The sequence below is a fragment of the Condylura cristata genome, unplaced genomic scaffold, assembly GCF_000260355.1.
Source record: "Condylura cristata isolate star-nosed mole 26May11 unplaced genomic scaffold, ConCri1.0 scaffold00008, whole genome shotgun sequence".
In the NCBI taxonomy this organism is placed as follows: domain Eukaryota; kingdom Metazoa; phylum Chordata; class Mammalia; order Eulipotyphla; family Talpidae; genus Condylura; species Condylura cristata.
Window position 1 is genome coordinate 41,254,570 of NW_004567109.1, and position 24,068 is coordinate 41,278,637.

The 24,068-nt window shown below is 33.8% G+C and overlaps 1 protein-coding gene across 1 annotated transcript in view; it reads left to right on the forward strand.

Moving 5' to 3' along the window:
- LRRC7 (leucine rich repeat containing 7) overlaps nt 1-24,068 on the forward strand; it is a 378,921-nt gene that overhangs the window by 298,658 nt on the left and 56,195 nt on the right. The window contains exons 18-22 of the mRNA XM_004679111.1: nt 2,791-2,991; nt 9,400-9,511; nt 9,726-9,906; nt 11,358-13,038; nt 16,684-16,824. Coding sequence (XP_004679168.1) covers nt 2,791-2,991; nt 9,400-9,511; nt 9,726-9,906; nt 11,358-13,038; nt 16,684-16,824 — 2,316 coding nt within the window. The remainder of the gene's footprint in view (nt 1-2,790; nt 2,992-9,399; nt 9,512-9,725; nt 9,907-11,357; nt 13,039-16,683; nt 16,825-24,068) is intronic.

The following is a 24,068-nucleotide window of genomic DNA, read 5'->3' on the forward strand; positions in this document are numbered from 1 at the left end:
TTATATAAATAAAAAATCAAATAATCCTATAAAACATTTTGCATGGTGCCTAGCATACATAAAGTAAGTGATAGCTGATCCTGCATATAATTTGAAAGAAATTCCAGTTACGTGTATTATAGCATTTTTTATCTATATGTATATGTATGTATATATATTAGAACCTAGATTGCCAGGCATATCCAGATTTTTTAAAATGCTTAAATAGACTGCATAAAAGCACAGAATTAATGCATTTCACAGGATTTTCACATTTGCTGTCACATTTTAACTCTAAATTAACCCAGTTATGTGGAAGGTATGTTATCATTCCCATTTTACATGAGTAGAAAATGAATACAGAGATCAATAGTTGAGAGCATTTGAAGGGTAAATCTGTGACTTAAATTTTGGCCTTCTAACTCCAAACCCAGTAAGTTCTGTGGTGATTAGTAAGTGGGAAATAAGGAACTCATTGTCTAGGTGAAATAAACCCAAAATTCATGAGATCTGAAACTTTCACAATTTGGGGAGAGGTCCTTTTAAGGGAAGGACTATAGCCACATAAATATATGAATATGCTCCTTCTGAAGGAACCCAGGCAAATGACAAGGGCTAAAGATTAAGTCTGTTAGCTTCTGGCAAGTTCACTCTTTTCTAGAGGTAAATATTTTCACAGACAAAATAATTCTCAAACATATTCAGGTGATGGAAACAATATATCATATCAGCTTCTTATAAAATAACTGGGAAATCTTGGTACCATGGCCATTAGTAAAAGTCATCTAATTGTGTAAATCATACATAGCATCTACAAAAATAAATTACACGATTCCATCAAGTACTTAATTCAATTAAGAAAGAACACTTTCTTTGCCTTTGATTCAATTTAGAAGTGTAATTTTAGCATTAAGGATTTTGTAAGATGCATAGAATTTTAATTAAATGCCATACTTGAGAATTATTTTTCATCATATGATTATTGAAAATTAAAAGATGCTGAAGATGTTCTTAATTGGTGTAACAGTCACACCATCCTACAATTTACATTTTTAAATATAGCTTTTTGACTTTTAGTCCTTGATTCGAGTACTTTTAAACAAGCTCAATAATATAATTGAAAAGTTGGATGTAATTTCTTATTAATATTTCTAATACCAATTTAAATAATAGAGCTATGAAAGCATTCATTCCAATGACCCTTGTCTAGCATGCAATCATTCTTTATATTTTTATTTAAGAATGAAATGCATTACAAATTAAGTACACTGAGATATATTTATTTTATACTCTAAGAACTCACATTTTTTGTGAAGACTACTTTTCATGAGTTGTATTTCTTAGCTTTATTTCTATATATTATTAATTTCATCTTTCATTTGGGGATATAGAAATTTAAATAGCATTATATAATTTTTACACTAACAAGGTCTTATGTTTTTTCATCAGCTTTTCAGAAACTTATTGGATAAATAATTTTGTATTTTCTGTATTGAAAGGAATATTAGAAACTATATAGTGAAGACCAATCTTCAATATTTGATAAAGAAAATTCTTTATAGAAGGTGAAATGCTAGATTAACAAAGTTGGTGGACTTGCTAAAACTGCAGATGAGCAAAAGTGTTTGAATCCATATTAAAGTCTTCAAATCTATACCACATCATAGTTTCTTACATCCCATAAATGATATGGGTGTGTGGGGGTTCCTCCCTCTTTCTCCTTTTCTTTATTATTCCATTCTTCCTTCTTCATCTTCTACCTTTTCCCCTTCCCAACCCACCTCCACACACACTTTCCACAGATACATACTCACCACATCATATAAACCATTTCATTTTATAAAGTTGGTTCTACTCAGATGCAAAAAGACATGAATTTTAAATAAACCAGGGCATATTGGTCTACCCTTATCCTTCCCCTAGCTCCCTTTTAATCAATATGGATAATTTTTGTTTATTCCCTTTTAACTATAAATATATTGATGGTGGGATAGTCTATGTAGAAATGTCTCATATTTTCTCTCTCTAAATTAAATGCAAGAATAAGGATATATGTATCTATATTCCATATAGATATACCAAAAATGAACTCATGAAAAAAAAAAGTATCTGTATAAATATTAGCCAAATTTTACATGTTTACCTATAATATCTTTGAATAATTTCCAGTACTTTAGTTCTCATCCTTTTAAGACATTTCTATAAAGTATGTTATTTTATTAGGATAAGAACTCAAAGCCATACTGAGGCATAGTTTCTTACAGGTTAATAAGAATTAACTTCCCTGCCTTTTGTTGTAACATGCTCATCAACATAGAGTTAACGCATATTTGGGAAATAGAAATTATCAACTCCATTTTTTAATACATGATAATGCTACTTGTAAATCTTTGGCATCTCCAATGCTAAATCTGCACTCAGATGCCACAGATATTTTTCACATCAAAATAATTGTTTAAAAATAATTAAGATAGAAAGGGAGCACCTTCTAAATTGTGAAAGCAACTGTAATAGCAACTTAATTAAGTTATGTTATGGTTATGTAAAGGTTATGTAAAGATTGAATATAAAAAAATTAATTAACTAATTAATTAAACCTTTGATCTGAAAGGGTGGGCAGTAGTGGAGACAAATTTCAGGAGGCAGAACTTGAAAGCAGACTATGTATTCTACTCCATAGCACCATTTCTCAGCCCCCTCAACACTCACTATATTGCATTTGGTTATACTACTGCACATAAATGGAGTAGTTTTGTGAACATGCTTGTTGAAGGTTATTTTTATGTTAAATTTCTTTTTATAAACTTCTAGGTTGAAATAAACCTAAAACGATATCCAACTCCCTACCCAGAGGATTTAAAGAACATGGTAAAATCTGTTCAAAATCTGGTGGGTAAGCCAAGCCATGGAGTGCGTGTTGAGAATTCAAATCCAACTGCTAACACGGAGCAAACTGTGAAAGAAAAATATGAACACAAGTGGCCTGTAGCCCCAAAGGAGATTACAGTGGAGGTATTTCAAGGTTATTGGTAATTGCCAGTGTGGTTTGGATTTTTTGGAATTACTGAATATGGTTTTTTTAACTGAAATAATTTTTTCTTGATAGATGCATCTTTTTTTCCTAAAATATAAATAACTTTCTCTGTCAAACCATGAAAGTGTCATTTCATAAATTACAGATAAATGACACCCTCATGGTCTAAAATCATTAATATAGCTCCAAAAGTTCCAATACACACAGAAGGAATAATTTACTCATCTAGGTAGGCCTGGCAAGTAAGTCTATTACGTTATTTCATAATATTCTTTTGGCTACCCCAGTTAGATTGTATGAGCCACTAGAAAAGACTAAGTGAAGACTTTTTCCCCAAATCTCAATAAAAACACCAACCTCATTTAAATTCAGTTTTTTTCAGAAATTACTGTGCTTGGGTTACAACCTTTATCAGAAATATTATTATAAATAACAAAAAAGGAGAGATAACTTTGAAATTCAAAGTCAAGTGAAGCTTAATTCCTAGGTTTTAGAGTTAGATATTTATCCTTATCAATTCCTTGGTCTGAAAAGAATTCAACTGCATTATGCCACCTCTGTACTATCACATCAACTCTTCAGCTAATTTGGTATCACCTTTGTTATCTTCATTAGAAACATTGGTATGACTTCATATAGAAATTTCTACATCTGCTTGTCAAAATCTAGATTGGCAAAACTTTTACAAATCTGCATTTGAAAGCATCCGTTTGTTACACTGATAAAACACCAACTGTATATTTAGCACTGTGCTAAACACTGTGAGAGAGAAAAAAGAAATATAAATGCATGCATAGTCCCCAAATAATTTGGAACCTAGCTAGGTGAATTTAACACAGGTAAGATAATGACCAGAACTATGAATTAAAAAAAAAAAAAAAGCAGGCAGACTAGAAGTAAATAGAACTACAATACAAAAAGAATAAAAAAAAACAAGGTGAAGTCAATCAACATTTATTGATCACTTTATATTGATCTATTATATGCCAATGGGTCTAGAACCAGGGATATGGGAGATAGGAAGCATTCCCCTGCTTCTTTATGCATGCCTGGTGGGAGTAGCATTTGTTTTTCCCCTAGTTTATAGTCTGTTTGCTCTGCAATGACAAATATAGTAGACCAGGGATTTATTAACAAAAATACATTTATATCTCACTTTGCTGGAGGCTAGGGAAGTCCAGCACTGAGGAAGCAGCAGATTCAGAATCCAGTGAGCAGCAGTCCATTCTCAGTATTTTTGCCATGTCTTCACATGGCAGAAGGAACAAGAGATGCTCCAGTGTTTAGTATTAGTATATAATAACATTAATTTCATCCAGAAGGACCCTACCCTTAAGATCTCATCACCTTCCAAAGGTGCCATCTGCAAATACCATGACATTGACTCCAACATTTGAGGAACACATGAAATATAATGCCCCTAGCCTGTCATGTAGTATCACTTCATTCTTCAAGTTTCAGCTTAAAGTTACTTCTTCAAGTACTGTACTTGTTTATGCTGATAGGCCCTCTATATTTCGCTATCACTTCTTGTTTGCATTGAATATAAAAAAGCATTTATGATAACTTGTTTTACTAACTTCAGATTGTATTTCATGAGAGCAGGGACATGTCTTGTCCATCTGTCTTGCCATCTGTCTGTGTCTAGCATATTGCCTGCTAGAGGGCAGAGGCACAATAAGTATTTGTTGAGTAAGTGAATACTGATACAGTCAGTCCCATGTCTTTACTCTGATAATTGCACTGTCTCTCCATCTACTTAGAAATTTATTAAAGACAAGGGAGTTTTTGTTGAATTAATGATTTATTGTTGGCAGCCTTACCTCTGCACAGTTTATGTTGAATAACTTTTATTTTTGACAACAGTATGCCATGTGGCCAATAAAATGAAATTCTTTTTATGAGCTAATACATTTATATTATATACATTAATATAACTAGTAAAATTTAAATATTATAATAGGGAAATATCTGGAGTGGAAATGAGGAAGGAGTGAGGGAGGGGAAGAAAATGGTACAATGATACATCAGTGACATAAAATAAGTAAACAGTAGTTCCTAAATTCTTGGTATACAGATACTTTTAGTGTCCAAATAATTTTGAAATTTTTCCCATAATTTTGTTAACAATCCTAGACCAAAAGGAATGAATGCCTATCATTTTCATTTAAGTCATTAGTCTTGAACATCTTAGTCAATACCTATGCCCAACTTAATGGTCATTTCAGAAATTATATGCATATCTTGTAAGAGAATATAATGTTATTAATTCACCCTTAAATCAACAAAAGTACTTACTCAAATGTGTACACCTTTTGGACACCACCTAGCTCTTAAGTCTCAAAATTCTATTGAACACTATCATGCTAATATCTGTTCCATATTGATTTCCAAGGGGCTCTAGCTCTTTTAGCATAGCAACCACCAAAACCCATTTTCATAACAGTTATCAAAATATGCAACCTAAAAAAAAAAAATGCAACCTAGTGTAGAAACTGAGTGCCGCCTAAAGGTAGCAATTCCTGCAGAATATGACTGATGTCAAGTATCATTTAGTTTTCCTTGATTATTTAGAGCATCCAACCCTGTGAATTAACCCTATAAGTATTTAAAGGTGTCTCTGTGAATTAGTACAAATGGCACCTCAGAGTTTGGGAGCAAGAAAAAGGGCTGCAAGTTCTGTGGCTACCTTGATACCAATTGTGTGACACTGACAAGTCCCCAAAAAAACTTTCTGAGCTTAGTTTTATCTTTAAATGTACAATAATAACAACTTACAGAGCTTTAGTAGAATGAAAACAAGTATTTATCTATAACTTCAAGTACAGTCCTTAGCACAGAGGAAAGCTTCAGTAAATAGCTTCCTCTCCCTCCACAGGAGAATGGCATGCTACTCCTGTCCTGCCCTTTAATGTTTCTGTAGGTTACTACCTTGTCTTACAGAAAACTTTTTACCAGAAGTCTGTTCACCATGCTTACCATATTCGGAAAAGTTCTGTGTTTTGTCTGCCTTAAGATATTCAGCCCAATTTCTTTCTATAGAGGAAACATTTTTTTCCTGGTAACAGAGAATAGTCAATTACCACTGGAAATGTCCTTATAAGCTTTTATGAATACACACCATCAGCTCTAAAAAGCTCAGACAAGAATTATTTTTTGTTTGAATTCTATGTAAAGTCCCTTTCTCCATAGCACGAACAGCCCTTGTTTAGTTTGAATAAGAAAAGTGTAATGGAGTAGAGAGATTTTACCTTTTCCTTCCCCTCCACTTCTATCTCCTCACCAGAAGGAAATAAAATTCAATATGTTTATAGTGGAATCTCTACCATATTTGATTCCTTAACAAAAGCTTCTACTCTTCATCTATAAAACTTGTCATGAAAATCTCACCCACTTTTCTAACAGGAATTTGACTCCTCCAAAGTCCATCAAAGAATTTATCAGGAAAAGTTCAATAATTTTCTTTTGTTAACTTTTTTTGTATAAAGCCCATTTGAGAAATGAATTTTTCTTAAATTAAGTGACTTAGTTTCTACATTATCACATACAAAACCTTCAACTGGACAGATCCTAATTCAAATTCTGGTTCTCTCACTCATTCAGCTTGTGACTCAAAATTATGGCTTTACTTCTGTGCACTTTCATTTTCTTATCTGTAAAACAAAATGATGGCAATAATAACTTATCTTAAAAACAAGGTTTATTGTTTAAATAACAAGGATACAAACTGTTAGCATAGTAGCACAATAACAGAAAAGTAATAGATTCTCCATATGATGGCCATCGTCACCATCTTCTTCATTGTGTCAGCATTATCATTATCATTTTGCTCATAAAAATTAGAGTCTAACTGGGTCAATACAGTATTCAGTAATGTTATGTTCCTACATGAAAGGCCATACCCCTCTAGAAGAGAGATGCAAGTTGATGATTAGTTGATCTCCTACATTCTTCCTAATCACTATTGATTTAAAATAGAAATCTTGAACAAAATCAGTGACTTGAGTCTAAGTCTTACCATAGCAATTAGGCAGAGTTCCAGTCAGCATTTTAGACACAAATTTAAAAATCTGTTCTTTATGCAAAATAAATTGAACATGGAATGGGTAAGTCTTAAGGGAAAAAAATACTGAGACACTTAATTATATTTACATTTCTGCACTATGCAACCATTTGATTTAGGTTACTTAAATCTAAACCAAAATCCTGATATGTCTGTATTGTGTTAAAATCCCTAGTTCTGCATTTAGTCATAAAATTATTTCCTTTTTAAAATTTTTATTTCACCAAATAAATTACATTTACAGAATTTTAATTAGAGATAAATGAGCACTAATTCCTGTTATCAATTACCTTAATTTTATTGGTAAGTTGAATAATAAGAGAGGGAGACTGACTTCCCCCAGTAACCTGATTAGTAAATGGTAAAGCAGGAACAGAATAAAATTATACCAACTGTAATTAGCATTTTTTGACAAGTCTTAATACATTTTATGCATTTTCCTGGTTCTTCTTCCCAAACTTGTGTTTACTTGTACTTATAAGATGTATAAAGGCTCTTATTTTCTATTCTATAACCTTAAAGTCTTATCATAATTCTTTTATGCTAAACCTTTGAAATGATTTCTAAAACCCACAAACTACATTTCCTCTTCATCTCCTGAATTTCCATCTATCCCACTTTCCTATTCCTCAAATCTGATACTGCATTTAAATACCTAAAGCAATTGCAGCTGAGCCCACCAAGCACATATAAGAGATGATTGATGGACTAGAACCCAAAAGAATCTACCTTTGATGCTGGATCTTTATATAATTGTATGCGCCTGAGCTTCACTTAGTATCAAAATCCACATTTAGGATAAAGAAAGGGTTGAACAAGATCATCTGTTAATTCTTTAAAAAAATATTAACAAGTATAAGACATAGCCAAGTTTTTCACAGGTAGATATATCATTCAAATCTAACATAGCAACCCAGAAGTTGAGCTTAAAGAGATAGATATTTCTCTACACTGACAATAACATGAACCTATTACCATGAGAGGAAGAAAAGCCTGCAATGTATAAAAATTTCTGTTCATTACCAATTAGTTAGAAAGCAGGACCCATTTCATCTGCATAATTTTGTCCACAAGCATATTCTTTCTTTGATTTAATAGAATTTTTCTATGTGTTATACTGGTGTTCAATTTAACAAGTGCTAATGAGTGAAAATACCAAAACTTCTTCAGATTCAAATTAACCTAAAGTTTAATATTTTAAAAGTTCAGAAAAAGTTTAAGGTAACGGTCATGATTTATATCTCTATTTACCCATAGGCATAGAGGAGACATTTTTATATCTGAAGAAAGTGAGAATGTGCTGGTTTGCTTCCTTAATGCTCTCCACTACATGAGTAATTGAGAATAATTTGAATAATGGAAGCTGAAAATTAATGTTTTATGTATTTATTTACAACATAAAGTTATATTTGTACCAGTGTTGTTCATTTCACTCAAGGAATGAATTTTGGATGAAGATTTAACATGCTAAATTGAGAAATGAGAAAACCATAAATCTTAGGAAGAAGTATGATCAATCTATGGAAATCAAGACACTCACTTTGGAAATAATAGGCTTTAAGAATAGGAATGGCAATTAAAAACCCAGTTATGCATTAATATGGTGAATGATTCAAAACAATCTAATTGGTCAATGACATATTTTCCTCTTCTAACTCTTTTTCCCCCCTTTCAGTAACAGTTTGATATATAATACATATCCCATACAGTTTATCCATTTAAAGTGTACAGTTCTTCAGTTCTCAGTACAGAGTTGTATAAGCATCACCACTAATTACAGAATGTTTTCATCATCCACAACAAAAACTCCTTTAGCCCCATGGAACCACACATACATAATCACGGACAGCCTAGTATATCAATGAAATAACTTCTATGAACTCTTAAGAGAGTTCACCCATTAAAAATCTTACATGTATATATATCATATATATGTATTGTATTACATCATATATATATATGTATTGTATAACATCATATATTAGTTCTTTGTTATATTTAGTTATTGCTCCTCACCCCAATTAGATAATTAGATTGTAAATTCCTCAAGGATGTGGGTGATATTTTGTCTTTCTTTGGAATCTCCACAGTTTTTTTGCACAGTGCCAGGCATATAAACACATTCCAAAAATATCTGATTAATCAATAGATGTGTTTAGGTGCTTATCTCAGAAATGCATATAAATCATTTCTCCAAGTGCTCCACTGTGAATTAAATTCTAGAACTCCATCTTTAAATCTACACCAAATAAAGATGTTGCCGTTTTGGTTAACCATTGTTTAAATGTTTATTTTCCTTGTCCTGTATTATTATATCTCTCAGGATTCTTTTGTTCATCCAGCTAATGAAATGAGGATTGGGGAACTTCACCCTTCATTAGCTGAGACCCCTCTGTACCCACCCAAACTTGTTCTGCTAGGGAAGGACAAAAAAGGTAACATTGTGAACCTGATGTGGAAGATATGCCACAAATGCATGTGCATGATGTCACCCCTTGTAAATTATGATACACCTAATCTCTAGATATAGAAATATGTATTCTAACACTCATTTCTAGCATTTCAATATGCTCTCTGTTTTTCATACTGCTTTTCTGGCTATAATTGTCATTGTTCATAGCATTATAATAATTTCCCTTTACATTTCAGAATCAACTGATGAGTCTGAAGTTGACAAAACTCACTGTCTGAATAACAGTGTTTCCTCAGGCACTTACTCAGACTACTCGCCCTCCCAGGCCTCGTCCGGATCCTCTAACACCCGGGTTAAAGTGGGGTCCTTGCAGCCAACAACTAAAGATGCAGTACATAATTCTTTGTGGGGTAACAGGTGTGTTTAGAATTCCCTATTTTCTGTTCCCAAATGCTTGTTTTCAGCATCTTTGACAAAATGAAATCGTCTTAATTTTGGAATGGTACGCAACACTTGAGTGACATAGAAGACAGAAGGGGCAGGTAAGCCAATTCATCCGAAAGTGAATAATTCATTTTACATAGCAAAAACCATTGTTTGAGGGAGTGGTGGTAGGAGAATAAAAGATTGAGATGATAGAACTAATGTTTTCCAACTTGAAATCAGAAGTTGTGTTGGCTCAACATTTATTCTGAAGGATGTGGACTTTTTACCATCTCAAATGGTATTATAGATTACAGTAAAATGAAAGTAAAACATATGTGTGCATAAAACAAAGCAAATATTCAATAAATTCTTCATTGTTATCACCACCTAGAAAAATTAGAATGAAGTACAAATATTTAATTTTTCCACAATGAATCTATATTATTTCTGTTTTACACAAAATGCAGAAGCTACAGAGTACAACAAAGTGACCCAATGACATAGTATTGGACCAGTTCTGATTCCTTTATTGCATGTAAATTATCTTACACTACAAATAGCAAATAAAAATCATCATGACATAAGTAGTCATACTGCTTTTCTGGCTATAATTGTCATTGTTCATAGCATTTTATTATTTTATTAATAACATTACTTCTATTGGCACTTTTTTTGGTAATTAATGAATATCTGTCTACTCATTGATGTCCATAATAAGAATCTTAACTCTTTAGTTTATAAATTCATTATTTATAATGAATAGATCTAGGTGTTTTTGGAAGGTACCTTATAAATGAACACTTAAAAGTCTTTTCTTGGCCAAAGATATATAACTCAGTATAATTAATGTGCAAATAATTTAGATAAGTAGTAAAATTAGCATCTCCAGAGGAATTATGGTGACTGGTGTAAGCATACCAATGACCAAACATTATAATGTAATATAATTTACATTCCCTGTACAATGAATTTAATATCTTCAACAACTGGCATTAAAATAATATTATTTGAAGATAAACAGGTTCATGGGACATACCAAGCATTTACAAGTAAGATACTCTCAACCAATTGATTAGAAATCTACTGAATCAGAAATTCCAGGAATGGGGACCAGAAATCAGGCAGATTTCAGGATCCTTACTGAATAGATAGGATTTTTTCATTCATCATTGATTCTTTCAACAAATACGAAGTTAATACCTACAGTGTGCCAAGCATTATACTTGGCCTGAAGAGAAAAATACTCCGCCCTGATGAGTTTAATTTTTAGCAAAGGACACGAGACAAAGTAATAAACACAATAGTGGTAAGTCAGTTCTGTAATATGTTTGAAGGTGATGATCACTAGGAAAAGGATGGTTACAGCCTTGCCTGCTTGTTCTCTTGCTGGCAGATCCAGTTCATCCTCGTTTTCATATTTCTTCTCCCCATTGTGTTCGCAGGATTGCACAATCTTTCCCACAGCCTCTTGATTCAAAGCCATTACTCAGCCAGCGGGAGGCTGTTCCCCCAGGGAATCTGTCACAGCGTCCTGACCGGCTGCCAATGAGTGAAGCTTTCACTGACAACTGGACTGATGGCTCACATTATGATAACACAGGGTTTGTTGCAGAGGAAGCCACAGGCGAGAATGCCAACAGTAATCCTCTCTTAAGTTCAAAATCTAGAAGCACATCTTCTCATGGACGCAGGCCTTTGATTAGGCAGGACAGGATTGTTGGTGTTCCCCTGGAACTTGAGCAGTCAACCCACAGACACACGCCAGAAACAGAAGTGCCTCCTTCCAATCCTTGGCAGAATTGGACCAGAACTCCTAGTCCTTTTGAAGATAGGACCGCTTTTCCTTCCAAATTAGAGACAACCCCCAACACCAGCCCTTTGCCTGAAAGGAAAGAACATATAAAAGAATCTGCTGACATACCTAGTCCTTTTTCTCCAGGAGTACCATGGGAGTATCATGATTCCAACCCCAACAGGAGTCTTAGTAATGTCTTTTCTCAAATCCACTGCCGCCCAGAATCTTCGAAAGGTGTTATTTCCATTAGCAAAAGCACAGAGAGGCTTTCCCCATTAATGAAAGATATTAAATCCAATAAATTCAAAAAGTCACAGAGTATCGATGAGATTGACATTGGTACATACAAGGTCTATAATATACCATTAGAAAACTATGCTACTGGGAGCGATCACTTAGGAAGCCACGAACGGCCAGATAAAATGTTGGGCCCAGAGCACGGTATGTCCAGCATGTCTCGAAGCCAGTCGGTCCCGATGCTGGATGATGAGATGCTCACTTATGGAAGCAGTAAAGGGCCACAGCAACAAAAGGCTTCCATGACAAAAAAAGTCTATCAATTTGACCAAAGTTTCAATCCCCAAGGAGCAGTGGAAGTAAAAGCTGAAAAGAGGATACCACCCCCTTTTCAACACAATTCTGAGTATGTGCAACAGGCCAGCAAAAATATCGCCAAGGATTTGGTCAGCCCTAGAGCTTACAGAGGATACCCACCAATGGAGCAAATGTTTTCCTTCTCTCAGCCATCTGTGAACGAGGATGCTGTGGTGAACGCCCAGTTTGCAAACCAAGCTGCCCGGGCAGGCTTCTTGAGAAGAGCCGACTCCCTGGCAAGCTCCACAGAAATGGCTATGTTTAGAAGGGTCAGTGAACCTCATGAGCTGCCTCCGGGTGATAGGTACAGCAGGCCTCCGTATAGGGGCGGTCTGGATCGCCAAAGCAGCGTTTCAGTGACTGAGCCCCAGTTCCTGAAAAGGAATGGCAGGTATGAAGATGAACACCCTTCATATCAAGAAGTGAAAGCTCAGGCGGGAAGTTTTCCGGTTAAAAACCTTACCCAGAGGAGGCCATTGTCTGCAAGAAGCTACAGTACAGAGAGTTACGGTGCCTCCCAAACCAGACCAGTTTCAGCTAGGCCTACTATGGCAGCTCTTTTGGAAAAAATACCATCTGACTATAACTTGGGTAACTATGGTGACAAGCCATCAGATAACAGTGATATAAAGACAAGGCCTACTCCTGTGAAGGGAGAGGAGAGCTGTGGTAAAATGCCTGCAGACTGGAGACAACAGCTGCTTAGACATATAGAAGCTAGAAGGTTAGACAGGGTATGTTTGGCATTTCTCTGTAAGAATATCCCTCCTGCCTTTAGTTTTACTTTATTGGCATTTTTAAGTTAAGCACATGTAGTGAAGCATGAACTACGTGAATGAATAGATGATCAGCATTTTATTTATCTTTCTATTATGGGGAAATTGATCATTATAGTTTTTCATAGCTATGGTTCAATGGTCTTCCAGAGTACATACCTGTAGGTGAATTATTTATCAAATCTAGCCTAAATATTGTTTGCTAGTAAGAAAGAATTCGACTGTATTATACAGAATGGTGCTGCAATTGCTTCCAGCCATTAAGGCAAAATGCCTCTCCTAAGACACAAAACTGGTCTCTAGTGGCCAAAGAGTATAGTTTTTATCAAATCCATAAAAAGTGAGTATTTTGTCCCTTTATGCATGAACTCACTTATATTAAAGTCAGGTCTAATTTATTTGTACAATTTGCATATAGTAACTGCTATGGGACTGCTAGTTATTACATCTAATGAGCAATAATCCTCCCAGCAAGAAACAAAAAATAAAATAAGCAGAGAATTGAATGCCCTTCTATACGTTATTTTATTTAATAAAAATTCTGTCACTTAAAATGCTGGGCTTTCTATAGAAATAATTGTTTGAATTCATACTACAGACAACAAAAATAGATGATGTCTTGATGGAGACTACAGATGTACAAATTAGTGTAGCAAAAAGGGATATTTAATCCCAATTCAGTTAAAAATTGAGTCACAATAAAACATGGAATCATAGTGATTTGGGAGAGGAAAAAAATGAACAGAAAGCCTGTATTAAGTCTAGAATTATTTTTTGTTGCCTGTTTATATGTATGCAAAATCTGATATTTCCTTTTATAGAAATATGATCAATTGACCGTCATCACTGAGTATGCTTTGTGCCTTGGGTATTGAGGGTGTGCTCTGCATTCACCGTAGAATATTAAAGGTTCTTTTTGTGAAAATGGGGCATTTTGCTCTCATTTTCTAGATTTAAATGTTCAGTGTATATTGGGGCTATAGGTAATATTATACCATTATTATTAGAATGTTTCAGTCAATAGTTTTACTGTTTTATTTGGTGTCCTGCTAAAAGCACAGGTCACTATAATTATTCACTTACTTAATATTGAATTTTATACTTTTCAGGTGTGCTCTTTTAAGTAATTATTTGTTGTTTGTAGGTCGTGTCTACATGACAAGAAAACAATCATTTTTAAGGAAAGAGCAAACTAATAATGTGGGTGTGGGGTGTTAGTTTTCTCAATGTGGAAATTGGTTCTGCCTTGCAAAATATTTCATCAGAATGTCTGTTTCAAATAGGTATGTTCAGTCCCACTGAAGGGAGCCTCATCAAAACCTCATGACTGGCTGTCAGTGGGAGACACCTGGTCAGTTGTCACCATGCCTTACCTCAAGTTATACCCTCCATATAGACAGATAGCTTGGAGGGTGAAAATATTTGGGGCCAAATAATACAGTACAGTTTGGGACTCTGGCCTCGTGTAGACACAACTATATGTAACAGGGTAAGATGAAGTAGTCAAGAAAGGTTATGTACAATGACTAGCAATTGGAGGCAGCAGAGGAGTGAGTGAAACCAAAGCATGAAAAAGAAAAGACAAAATTCTAAGCATTTGGTACCATTGTTTACTGATAAAATGTTCTTCTCCTTTGGTCAGCTACTAAACATAAGTGATTCTCTAGTCAGAAAAAGAACTTGGAGAGAGGAAAATAGTACTGGGAGAGACAGATTTGAATCAGCAGCAGTCCAGAATCCTTGCCTGTCTCAAATCTAGATCTCTAAAGGAAAATCTATGCTTTATCCATCTTTATGGCAACACCTCCCTTTTTAATTAGTCTCCATACATCCTCTTTGTTTATAATTTTGTTTATAACTCCCTTGATCTGTCCATTTTTCAGAGCAATTTTAATGTATATTCAAAAGTCTTCTCATTTAATTCCAAGAAATTAAATTTGAACATTGCTTAAAGTCATTGATCCTGGTAGTTCTTCCTCTCCTCTTCTCCCTCTCAATTGAGTTACTTAATCACTCAGGCTGTACCTTATTTAAAAATTCCCAGCTACTAAAAAAGTAAATACAGGATACTGAAGCACAGACTTGTTATGTAAAACTACTTTTACATAGCTATGCTACTTGACATTCTGTCCAAAATCACGCTGCACAAAGGCATGCTGCTGCTTCCTTCCCAGTGAAGTTGAATTGAGCCATTTGAATCCTAGAAATCAAATAGTTACACCAGAAACTATAAGATCCTTGTTGATTCCTCAAAAAGAGACATGCCTGGAAGCCTGGACATTGTTTAAGTTCAACAGCTAACATAATGTTGGAAAGAGATTTTGCTCCTATTGACCTTGAAAAGGCAGTGCCAAGTACTGCTTTTACAAAATGGTGTCTGTTTTCTCCTTTTGTGAAATCACAGACTCTTGATTTCACTTCAGAGCCCCACTGTGACTGAGAGAATTTAAGCCATGAACCCATAGATCTGAGATGTCAACCATTCTATTAAAACGGACAGAACACTAGGTTGGAGTATATACAACCTTAAGGAATCTTTCAAGTGATAGGCAGAAAGGTTCAGTGTCCTTTTCAACTTTGGCATGGTGACAATGAAAAAATCTCTGGATGAAATAATCAGGGATCTCTCATAAATGTAATTGATAGACAAGTATACCATCAGGAGTATAAGTCTTTCAGTGTAATTAGTGAAACTTTGATATTAAAAATCACTACTTTGTAAATAATACCCTCAGAACAGAACAGCTGCCTGTTGTTAATGTCCTTAATTCTGTTTGTTAAAGTATATTAAGTTACTTCTATAGATTAATATTAGCTGCAAATTATTCTAATAGTAAGAGTATAAGTAAGTGAATTAAAGGGACCAAATGCTATCAAGGATCATATCTCCATGACTGGTGGGAAATGAAGAATGTATTGATAAAAACTCTGAAAACAGGCCATCCAAAATATTTTAAGTTTTAAGTGAAGCTCTCTAGGAAAAAAGTATCTGTTAGATCCCTTTAATAATTTTAGAAGCACCATGATGTAACTATCACCAGGGCATTCTTTAGGTATTTAGATATAGTAGATCAATAGCATTAGATTTCAAATCAAATTTCCTTTAGTTTCACTATGAATTTACCCAGTTTAAAATGCAGTTTTTCAGAAACAAAAATTAAAATATTTTTATCTACATACAGATATCTGGTTGATTCAACTAAATAAGTTCAGTCAGTCAAATTGAATGATTCTTTTGACCAACTCTTTTGCTGAGTTGTTGTCATTATAATACACTGCGACAACCACAGATGACCAACATTGTCCCAAGTCACTACAATCATAACATATTAGATAAGTTTTATGCTGTTGAATTAGCAGCAAATGTAAAACAGAAGTATCTTCTTTGCTTTTTGTCTTCTCTGTAGTTTTGGATGGTACTCATTATGTGCATAACTAACACTGTTGACTGTATGCTTCTGTCTGATCAAGTGCATGTTTAAAAAAGAAAGTTACTGTTTGCCTGCTTAAAGTTAAATGTTATAAATTTAAACATGTTCATGTAATAATCAGTTTGTTGAGCATGTGTTCACACCCTGTCACATGATTATCTCCTCTACTCAGAATGCTGCTTACAAACACAACACAGTTAACCTTGGCATGCTGCCCTATGGAGGTATTTCAGCAATGCATGCAGGCAGAAGCATGACTTTAAACTTGCAGACTAAGTCTAAATTTGATCTACAAGAACTACCTCTTCAGAAAGTAAGTATGGACTGCCCTACATGTGTCAGCATACCAAAGCCAATTAATGTTGTTTGTTCACTTACTGTGTTTAGGCTGTACATATAATCCTGCTTATAGACTCTCTTGAGTCCAAAAAGCACAAGGGCGGATAATGTAGAGCCCAAACTCTTAGCTGCTAACTGAGTATTTGTAGCTAGACTAATCATCAGGTTTCTGCTTAACAGCTTTGCTTTTTGGATTGAGCAAGTACATAACTTTTGTATTGCTTTAAGGATCATTTTTCTTATTCATTTTCTTTTATTTGTCATTTTACTTTCTTGTGTATATATATTTTTAACATTTTTGGAGATAACTCTATCTTCTCTTGCTGATGCATTTGAAGGACAGAGCTAGAAATTATTGGATTTTAACTGATTCCTTTCAGAAAGATATAAGAATCCTAAATTTGAATGGAAGTTAGTGCCTGGAACTTCTAAGTTTTTCTTCAACAAACTTTCTATGTATGAAATCTTATACAGAAACAAAACATAAGAAACAAGTTTGTGACTTAGCTAGCAAATTGTTTCTTATCACAAGCTAATGAAAAAATGGCAAGTTCACATGATTTTAAATAAAAATGTAGAGTCATTTGAAAGAGAATATACTATAAGATGAGACATTTCCATTGTCAGAGGAATTCTGGGTAAACTGAAAATGCCTATTTTACCTGGTTGAGTTGATTAATGTCTTCTGTCTTACTTAGCGTTTCAGTGCAAACTAATGAGTCATTTTCACACAATATATCACTATGACTATATAATTAATATAATCATTACTAATTTATATGAAAAAGTAATGCAAAGTAGGGATTAGGAAATAGCCATAACTTCCAAATATTCCTTGTTTAATAAAATCAATGAACATATGGATCAAATTCCCATCCCAGCAAAGTGAAGATCAAATTCACGTTTCACTGCCTAGTTAGTTGTAATAACAATCTCTGTCTCTGGATAAATTACTTCCTATGTGAGTAGAGTAATAAAATCAAAGAAATGTTTATAACAGCTTTTGCATCATTCAAAATCACTTTTTTAAAACTAAAGTAAGAACTTGAATGTTGTCTTTGAATTATTTTTTTAATCATTTATGCATACAAGAAATGGGGTATAGGCCAGAGGTATGGTGGTCAGGGGGAGGGTTCACCAGAGACAGTGTGGGAAGGCGAATTGGCAAGTCTACTGAAATACACTGCTGAGGGGAGCAGTGGGCAAGACAGAAGAAGTCTTTTGTGTCAAGGAATTAGCTCTCTGTTTGGGGATAGAACTCATACCTCAGTGGTTGGTGATAGCTTGATAGCTCTGAGACTTTAACCCCTGTGCCACCAGGGGAGCCCTGGATTTTGTTTTTCATGTCCTCAACTTGTGTTGTAAAACACAGTGAACTGTGGGTAATTTTCTCTCCGTGGAGAAAAACAAGACCCTGATTTGTAATATTGGCTAATGTCAGTGACAAAAACAATCTATAGGCAGTTGTTTTTTTTTTTAAGATTTTTATTTATTTATGCAAACAAAGGTGGGGAACAAGCCACAGGTGCAGGGGTGGTGAGAGGGTTCACCAGAGACAGAGTGGGGAGCAGAACAGGGCAACTGACGAAGTACACTGCTGACAGGAGCAGTGGGTAGTCAGGAGAGGTCTGCAGCGCCATGTGGATCACCTCTGGGGCAGGCAGGGATCGAACTCATGCTGAAGTGGCTTTAGCTTCTTAGTGCTCTGCTTTAACCCACTGTGCCTCCAGGAAGGGCCATCTATAGGCAATTTTAAGTTACTGACTTAATATCACTGAACTAGGGGTTAGGACTTGAGTGCAAGTTGGCTCCAGTACGCTACTATCAGCAATCCGCCTTTCACTGGAGCCTCCACTTAAAGGAAACTATTCATTATCTTCTCAGATGCCAAGGTCTCTCATCCTCTAACCTAAAAACCAATTTCCTAAAAGGAAATTTATATGCTCTAAAGCAGCACATGAGATATCACAGCTTAAATAAGCACCTTTCCTGAAGGATTTGGCCAATTAAATAAAAATCAAGGCCTTGCGTTAAAATGGTAGAATTTCAAAATGCAGTAAGGAGATCCAAGAGGTCTTGGTATAAAGGAAGTTAATGATCTCTGTGTAATGGAAGCTATAGTTTAAAATTCTGTCATATGAAGAGCTTTATATTTTGCTAAAATTTAGCCCTATTTATACCTCAATGTTAAGAATAATAGAGACCTGTTCAACCTAAAAGGTTGTTTCTCAAATTCTCCCTGGAAGCTTTATAAAATTGCAAAACTAAAAATAATTAATGCACAGAAAGCTCCATCTCATAATGGAATTTTTCCTTATTGGAAATAAGGAATTAGTTTATTATCCATGCCCAAAAAAAGAAAAGAAAAGGCGAGATAGAAAACTAACATGGATAAGACAACTTCTCCATTACCCTCAAGATTTTATTGCCTACAGGATTAATTTAAGGCTATAAACTTTACCAATATAGCCTACTGGGACAACTTGGCTAGCCTCACACCATTAAAGGATCTTTATCGGGTGTGGTTATTGAGTGTTTAGTTGCAAGAATACTGCAGCTTCCACTTCCTCCCTTGGATTCTAGCCAAAGTCTCTGTTCCATCACCTCTGCCCAGATACATTTCTTCTGTAGAACTTTAATTTGGACATTTGTTTGGTTTTCCTGCCAAGTTTTAGATTCAACCTCTCTGGAGATAATTATCCCATCTGGACTCCACTGACCTTTGCTAAGTGGTCCCATGTGGGGGTTCCATTTCCCTAAACCCTTCTCAACAGGAGAAGAGAATGACAAAAAAAATCTTCCTTTGATTTAAAAAAAAATCATAAAAACCTATTAGAGCACTTTGTCTTGCTACTTAAAATAATAAAATTAATGTCAATTGCTTAAGATTTCTTCATAGTCCCTCTCATCTTGCTAGCCATGAGTTGTGGTGGAATACAGAGTGAGAGCAATGGATAAATATTTACAGGGGACAGAACTGTTGACAAACTGTTCATTGGCAGGAAAATCCTAAAGTTGTGTTTTTAGTCATAACATTTCTGAATAACATTGGCCATCTCTAGGTGCTGTGGAAAATGGCTCCTACTCTCCTAATGAATCTAAGTAAATGTTTTTCACATAGTACTTCTGTTCAGGTGCTACCTACCTAGGAACAGGCAAGAGCTAAAATCAGATTCTTTCCCCACACTCTTCTCTTGTAAGTAGGATAAAACAACACCTTTTTGTATATTTTTTTTCTGATGCAGACTGATTTCATTTGTTGTTTTACTGTTAACCCAACAGTAAATCACACACACAGTTGTGTGTGATTCCTCCCCCTCTTCATTTTAGCAATAGAGAGCACTGTGCTGTGATCCTAACTTAGCATATATTGGGAGTGGGGAGAGGTTGGGGTTTTTAGGTAGCCAAAACATATCCAGTTATTTTCTTTCAATTTTATTTTAAATGAGCTTGCTATAAACTCATTAAAAGATATAACTAGTTGTGAATGAAGCTTAAAGAACTCTGCACTTGGATAAAGTAACATTCAATTTTATGTGGATGAAAAGTAAAAAGTCTTCCACACTTTAATATGTTTTGTATATTGCTGACTTTTTCATATTTATTATATCCCAGATTGTGTATTAAAGATTTTTCAAGAAATAAAAGTTAAATATAGGCACTCCATAGTCTAAGCAGAAATTACATTTCCTGTGGTAAGTTTATGGAACCTCTTAAAGTATTAACAGATAGTAATAAATAAAAGAAAAATAGTATAGTTTCTTCTTGTTTTATTAATATTTATTCTAATTTCCTAAAATATAGCATTTAAAACCAAGACATTTAAGACATATAAATCAGCTCCTAAATTATAAAATTATTCATTTTCACTTTAATTTCTTTATTCATTTATTCACTTCATTCTTTATCTTTTGTGTACTGCCTCTCCAAAAAGCATGTAAGGCAAATTTCTATGATGTTATTAAAGTTCCATGTGCTTCTTTGGATGTGCTCTGTTGTAACTGAGCTTAGCTATTGTCTTGAAATTTTCTGTTATCAGAGAGAAATATAATATTGTAAAATGTCAGTTTAGATTACCAATTTTATTATCCAGATTAATAGTAGGACAAATAGATATTTTGATAAAAAGGAATAAAGACTAGAATTTATTGAGAATGTACTGTGTACCTGGTACAATGAGGTACTATAAATATGTGGTTTTGTCCAACTCTCACAAAAACCCTCAGAGTAAGTACTTATCTCCATTTTAGAGAGGAGAAAGCTGAGACTTATATGTCCAATACAGGAACTCACCTAGTTTTTGTGTTTCACCATTGTAATCCCTGCACTGGGTGAAGGTAGAATTTGAATCTGACTGCTTGGCACAAAGTGCTGACTGTCTTTACTCTATGATGATGCCTTTTCAAATATTTATCAAACCTTACATTTTCATGGACCCTAACTCAATAGCTGATAAAGCCCTTTCATCTCATCTTCACAACAATCCAGAAAAATAGATACTACAAGATAAAGAAAAGAATGCACAGACAGAAAATATTAATTCATTTTCTGTGTACTGCAGATACAATGTTCTTCTGTTAGCTAAGTTTAATAAATGCAAATGCTAGTAGTTAGCTTTTGCTCTTCAAGCTCTCTTGCATTTCCTGAGCTTGCATTATCACCAAGAATTATGCTTGGTAGAAGTAAAGGGCCAACAGTTGTGAACCTAAGAAAATTATAAATTAATCTTCCATGATCCTGCAGCCCCTCAGACAAGCAGGGCTAGGGAAGACATCATTGACTTTTTCTTACTTCTGCAGGTGACTGGCTACCAATATGGTCTCTCTCTGCAGTAATGATAATTTGTGGGTTTTTTTGTTGTTGTTCTATTTCTAGCTTCAACCAACATATTACATTATAGCACCTACTCTATATTGACTTATTGAAATAAATATTATACAAATTAATTATAATTTCAGGGAAAAGCAAGCTAAGGTATAGAAATAGATTTTACATAATATTTTTGTGTTATTTTCAGAGATGACCTCGTATCTACTTTATTGGCTGATATTCATTCCACATTGTTATGAATTACAGAAATTTAGATAACAATATCTGTATCTAAATTCTTATTAAAAATACTCTTTTCTTATTGAATCTATGCAAATTATTCAAGTCAGTTAGTAGCAACATTTAATATGCATTTATTTGCTCTATTTCCAAGGATTTCTTTCTTAGTACCATTTTTCCTGCTGAAAGCAAAGAAAGATTTATGTAGGATTGTGAAGCAAATTATACCTATGCTCAGTATTGATTTTGCTGCATTTGTTATTGGCTTTATATCCCTGAAGAAAGATTTGTGTATTTTTCTAGTGTGTATATATATATATGTATGTATGTATATATAGTGTGTATATATACATATATATACACACACACAAACAAAATATATATTTTATTATAATTATATAATTTATAATATATATAAAATATATTAATTATATATTTTATATATATTAAATATAAACTCACACACAAAACATCAATATCATCCTTTAAATCTTCATAGACAGTGACCAAAAATACCAAAATAACAACATTGGTACTGACAATGTTCTCCCTCACCATTATGATGACAGACTAACTTTAGAATCAACTGGATATTATATCATCACCTTCAGACTGGACCCTCTGAAATCAAAATCATTGAGATCCAAATTTGGCATATTCTTGCCTTTGTAATGCTTGTATTTTTTAAAAGACATGAAGAAAAAGAATAATATAATAATGATTTTCACTGGAAATATTTTGAGGAAATAATTTTATAGTCCGAGGTAATGTTCTTTCTAAGCTATGTGCCAATGATTAAGCAAAGTAGACCTTTAAACTCTTAAATGGTACATCAAAGACCTTTGCAAAATGCTAAATTCTAATGCCTTTGTCATATAATTACTCCAACAATAAGCATTACGTATTTTTTCCCAAGCATTCAGAGCACCCAACTATTAATAGACAGGAACAAAAATACTGCATCAGCTAAGCTCAGTTACACATATATACAAATCCTTGTATATGTGTGCCTACACATATGCTAACATGTAGACATATATACACTTGCATGCACATTTCTGTCTCAGAAATATTAGAAACTATTTTCCTAAAAGGCATATGTAATCTGTAGTCAAAATCAAAACATTAAAATTCACAAATGTACACAATCATCTTTTAGGCAAAATTTACAAATGTCACAGTCATCTTCAGGACTACTAGCAATATTTCTACCAACATCACTGCATTTCTTAAATAATTTCTGATTTTTCATTAAATTACTCCATTTTCTGTTTTATTTTAAAATATTAATGATCTGTAGAATTTAGCTGAGGAAATCATACATTGTGATGATTTTCCATGTATTTTATCTTTAGTTATATATGGTAAGGGAAAGAGACTTAGTCTTTTAAAGTATCTAAAGAAAATATCTAGAATATAGTACTAAAAATAACTGAATGGATAACTGAATTTCATTTTGATTATTTTCTCAATAAATTTCAACAGCAATAACTTTATTACTTTATTTTACATTTTCTATTTGTTTCATTTAACTTTTCATGGAATTTTAATAGCTAAGTAAATATTTATATACAGTTCAGCAATATTTTATCAGAAGTGTAATTGTTTGCATACAGTCATACTCCTTTTTGGAAAGAAAATGAACCTACTACATGATTCTCTTTCAGTTCCTGACCCCTCTCCAAACATTAATAAACTGTTAAACTGTTTTACATGGTCTTTCTTTTTTAAGTCACCCTAAGGGTGTCTCACTAAAGAAAACAAAAAGGTCAGAATATTCTTGAAACTAATAAATGAACTAGCTTTTCAGGAAATTCCTTTAATTTTGCTGCCTAGTGAAAGTACTTTTTTATGTATTTACTTTTTTATGTTCTCCTTGGCCTCTATAATATAGAGGAATTAATGTGGCTGTAATTCCAATGTCAAAAAGACAGTCTAATTTCTAAACTAGTGAAGAGTCTACACTATCATTATATTAAGATTTTATCTAATGGGTTTTAGCCTTTTTTCATGCCAAAAATAATTTTGCAATCTCAATTATTCTCTGTAACTGTAAATCAGGTCTGGACTACTGAAGCAAGCACAGTAGAGGAACTAGAGATGCATCTGGAGGCAAGACAGAGAAAAATTCGGGTTTAATTTACTCAGATTATGCTGCATGCACACTCT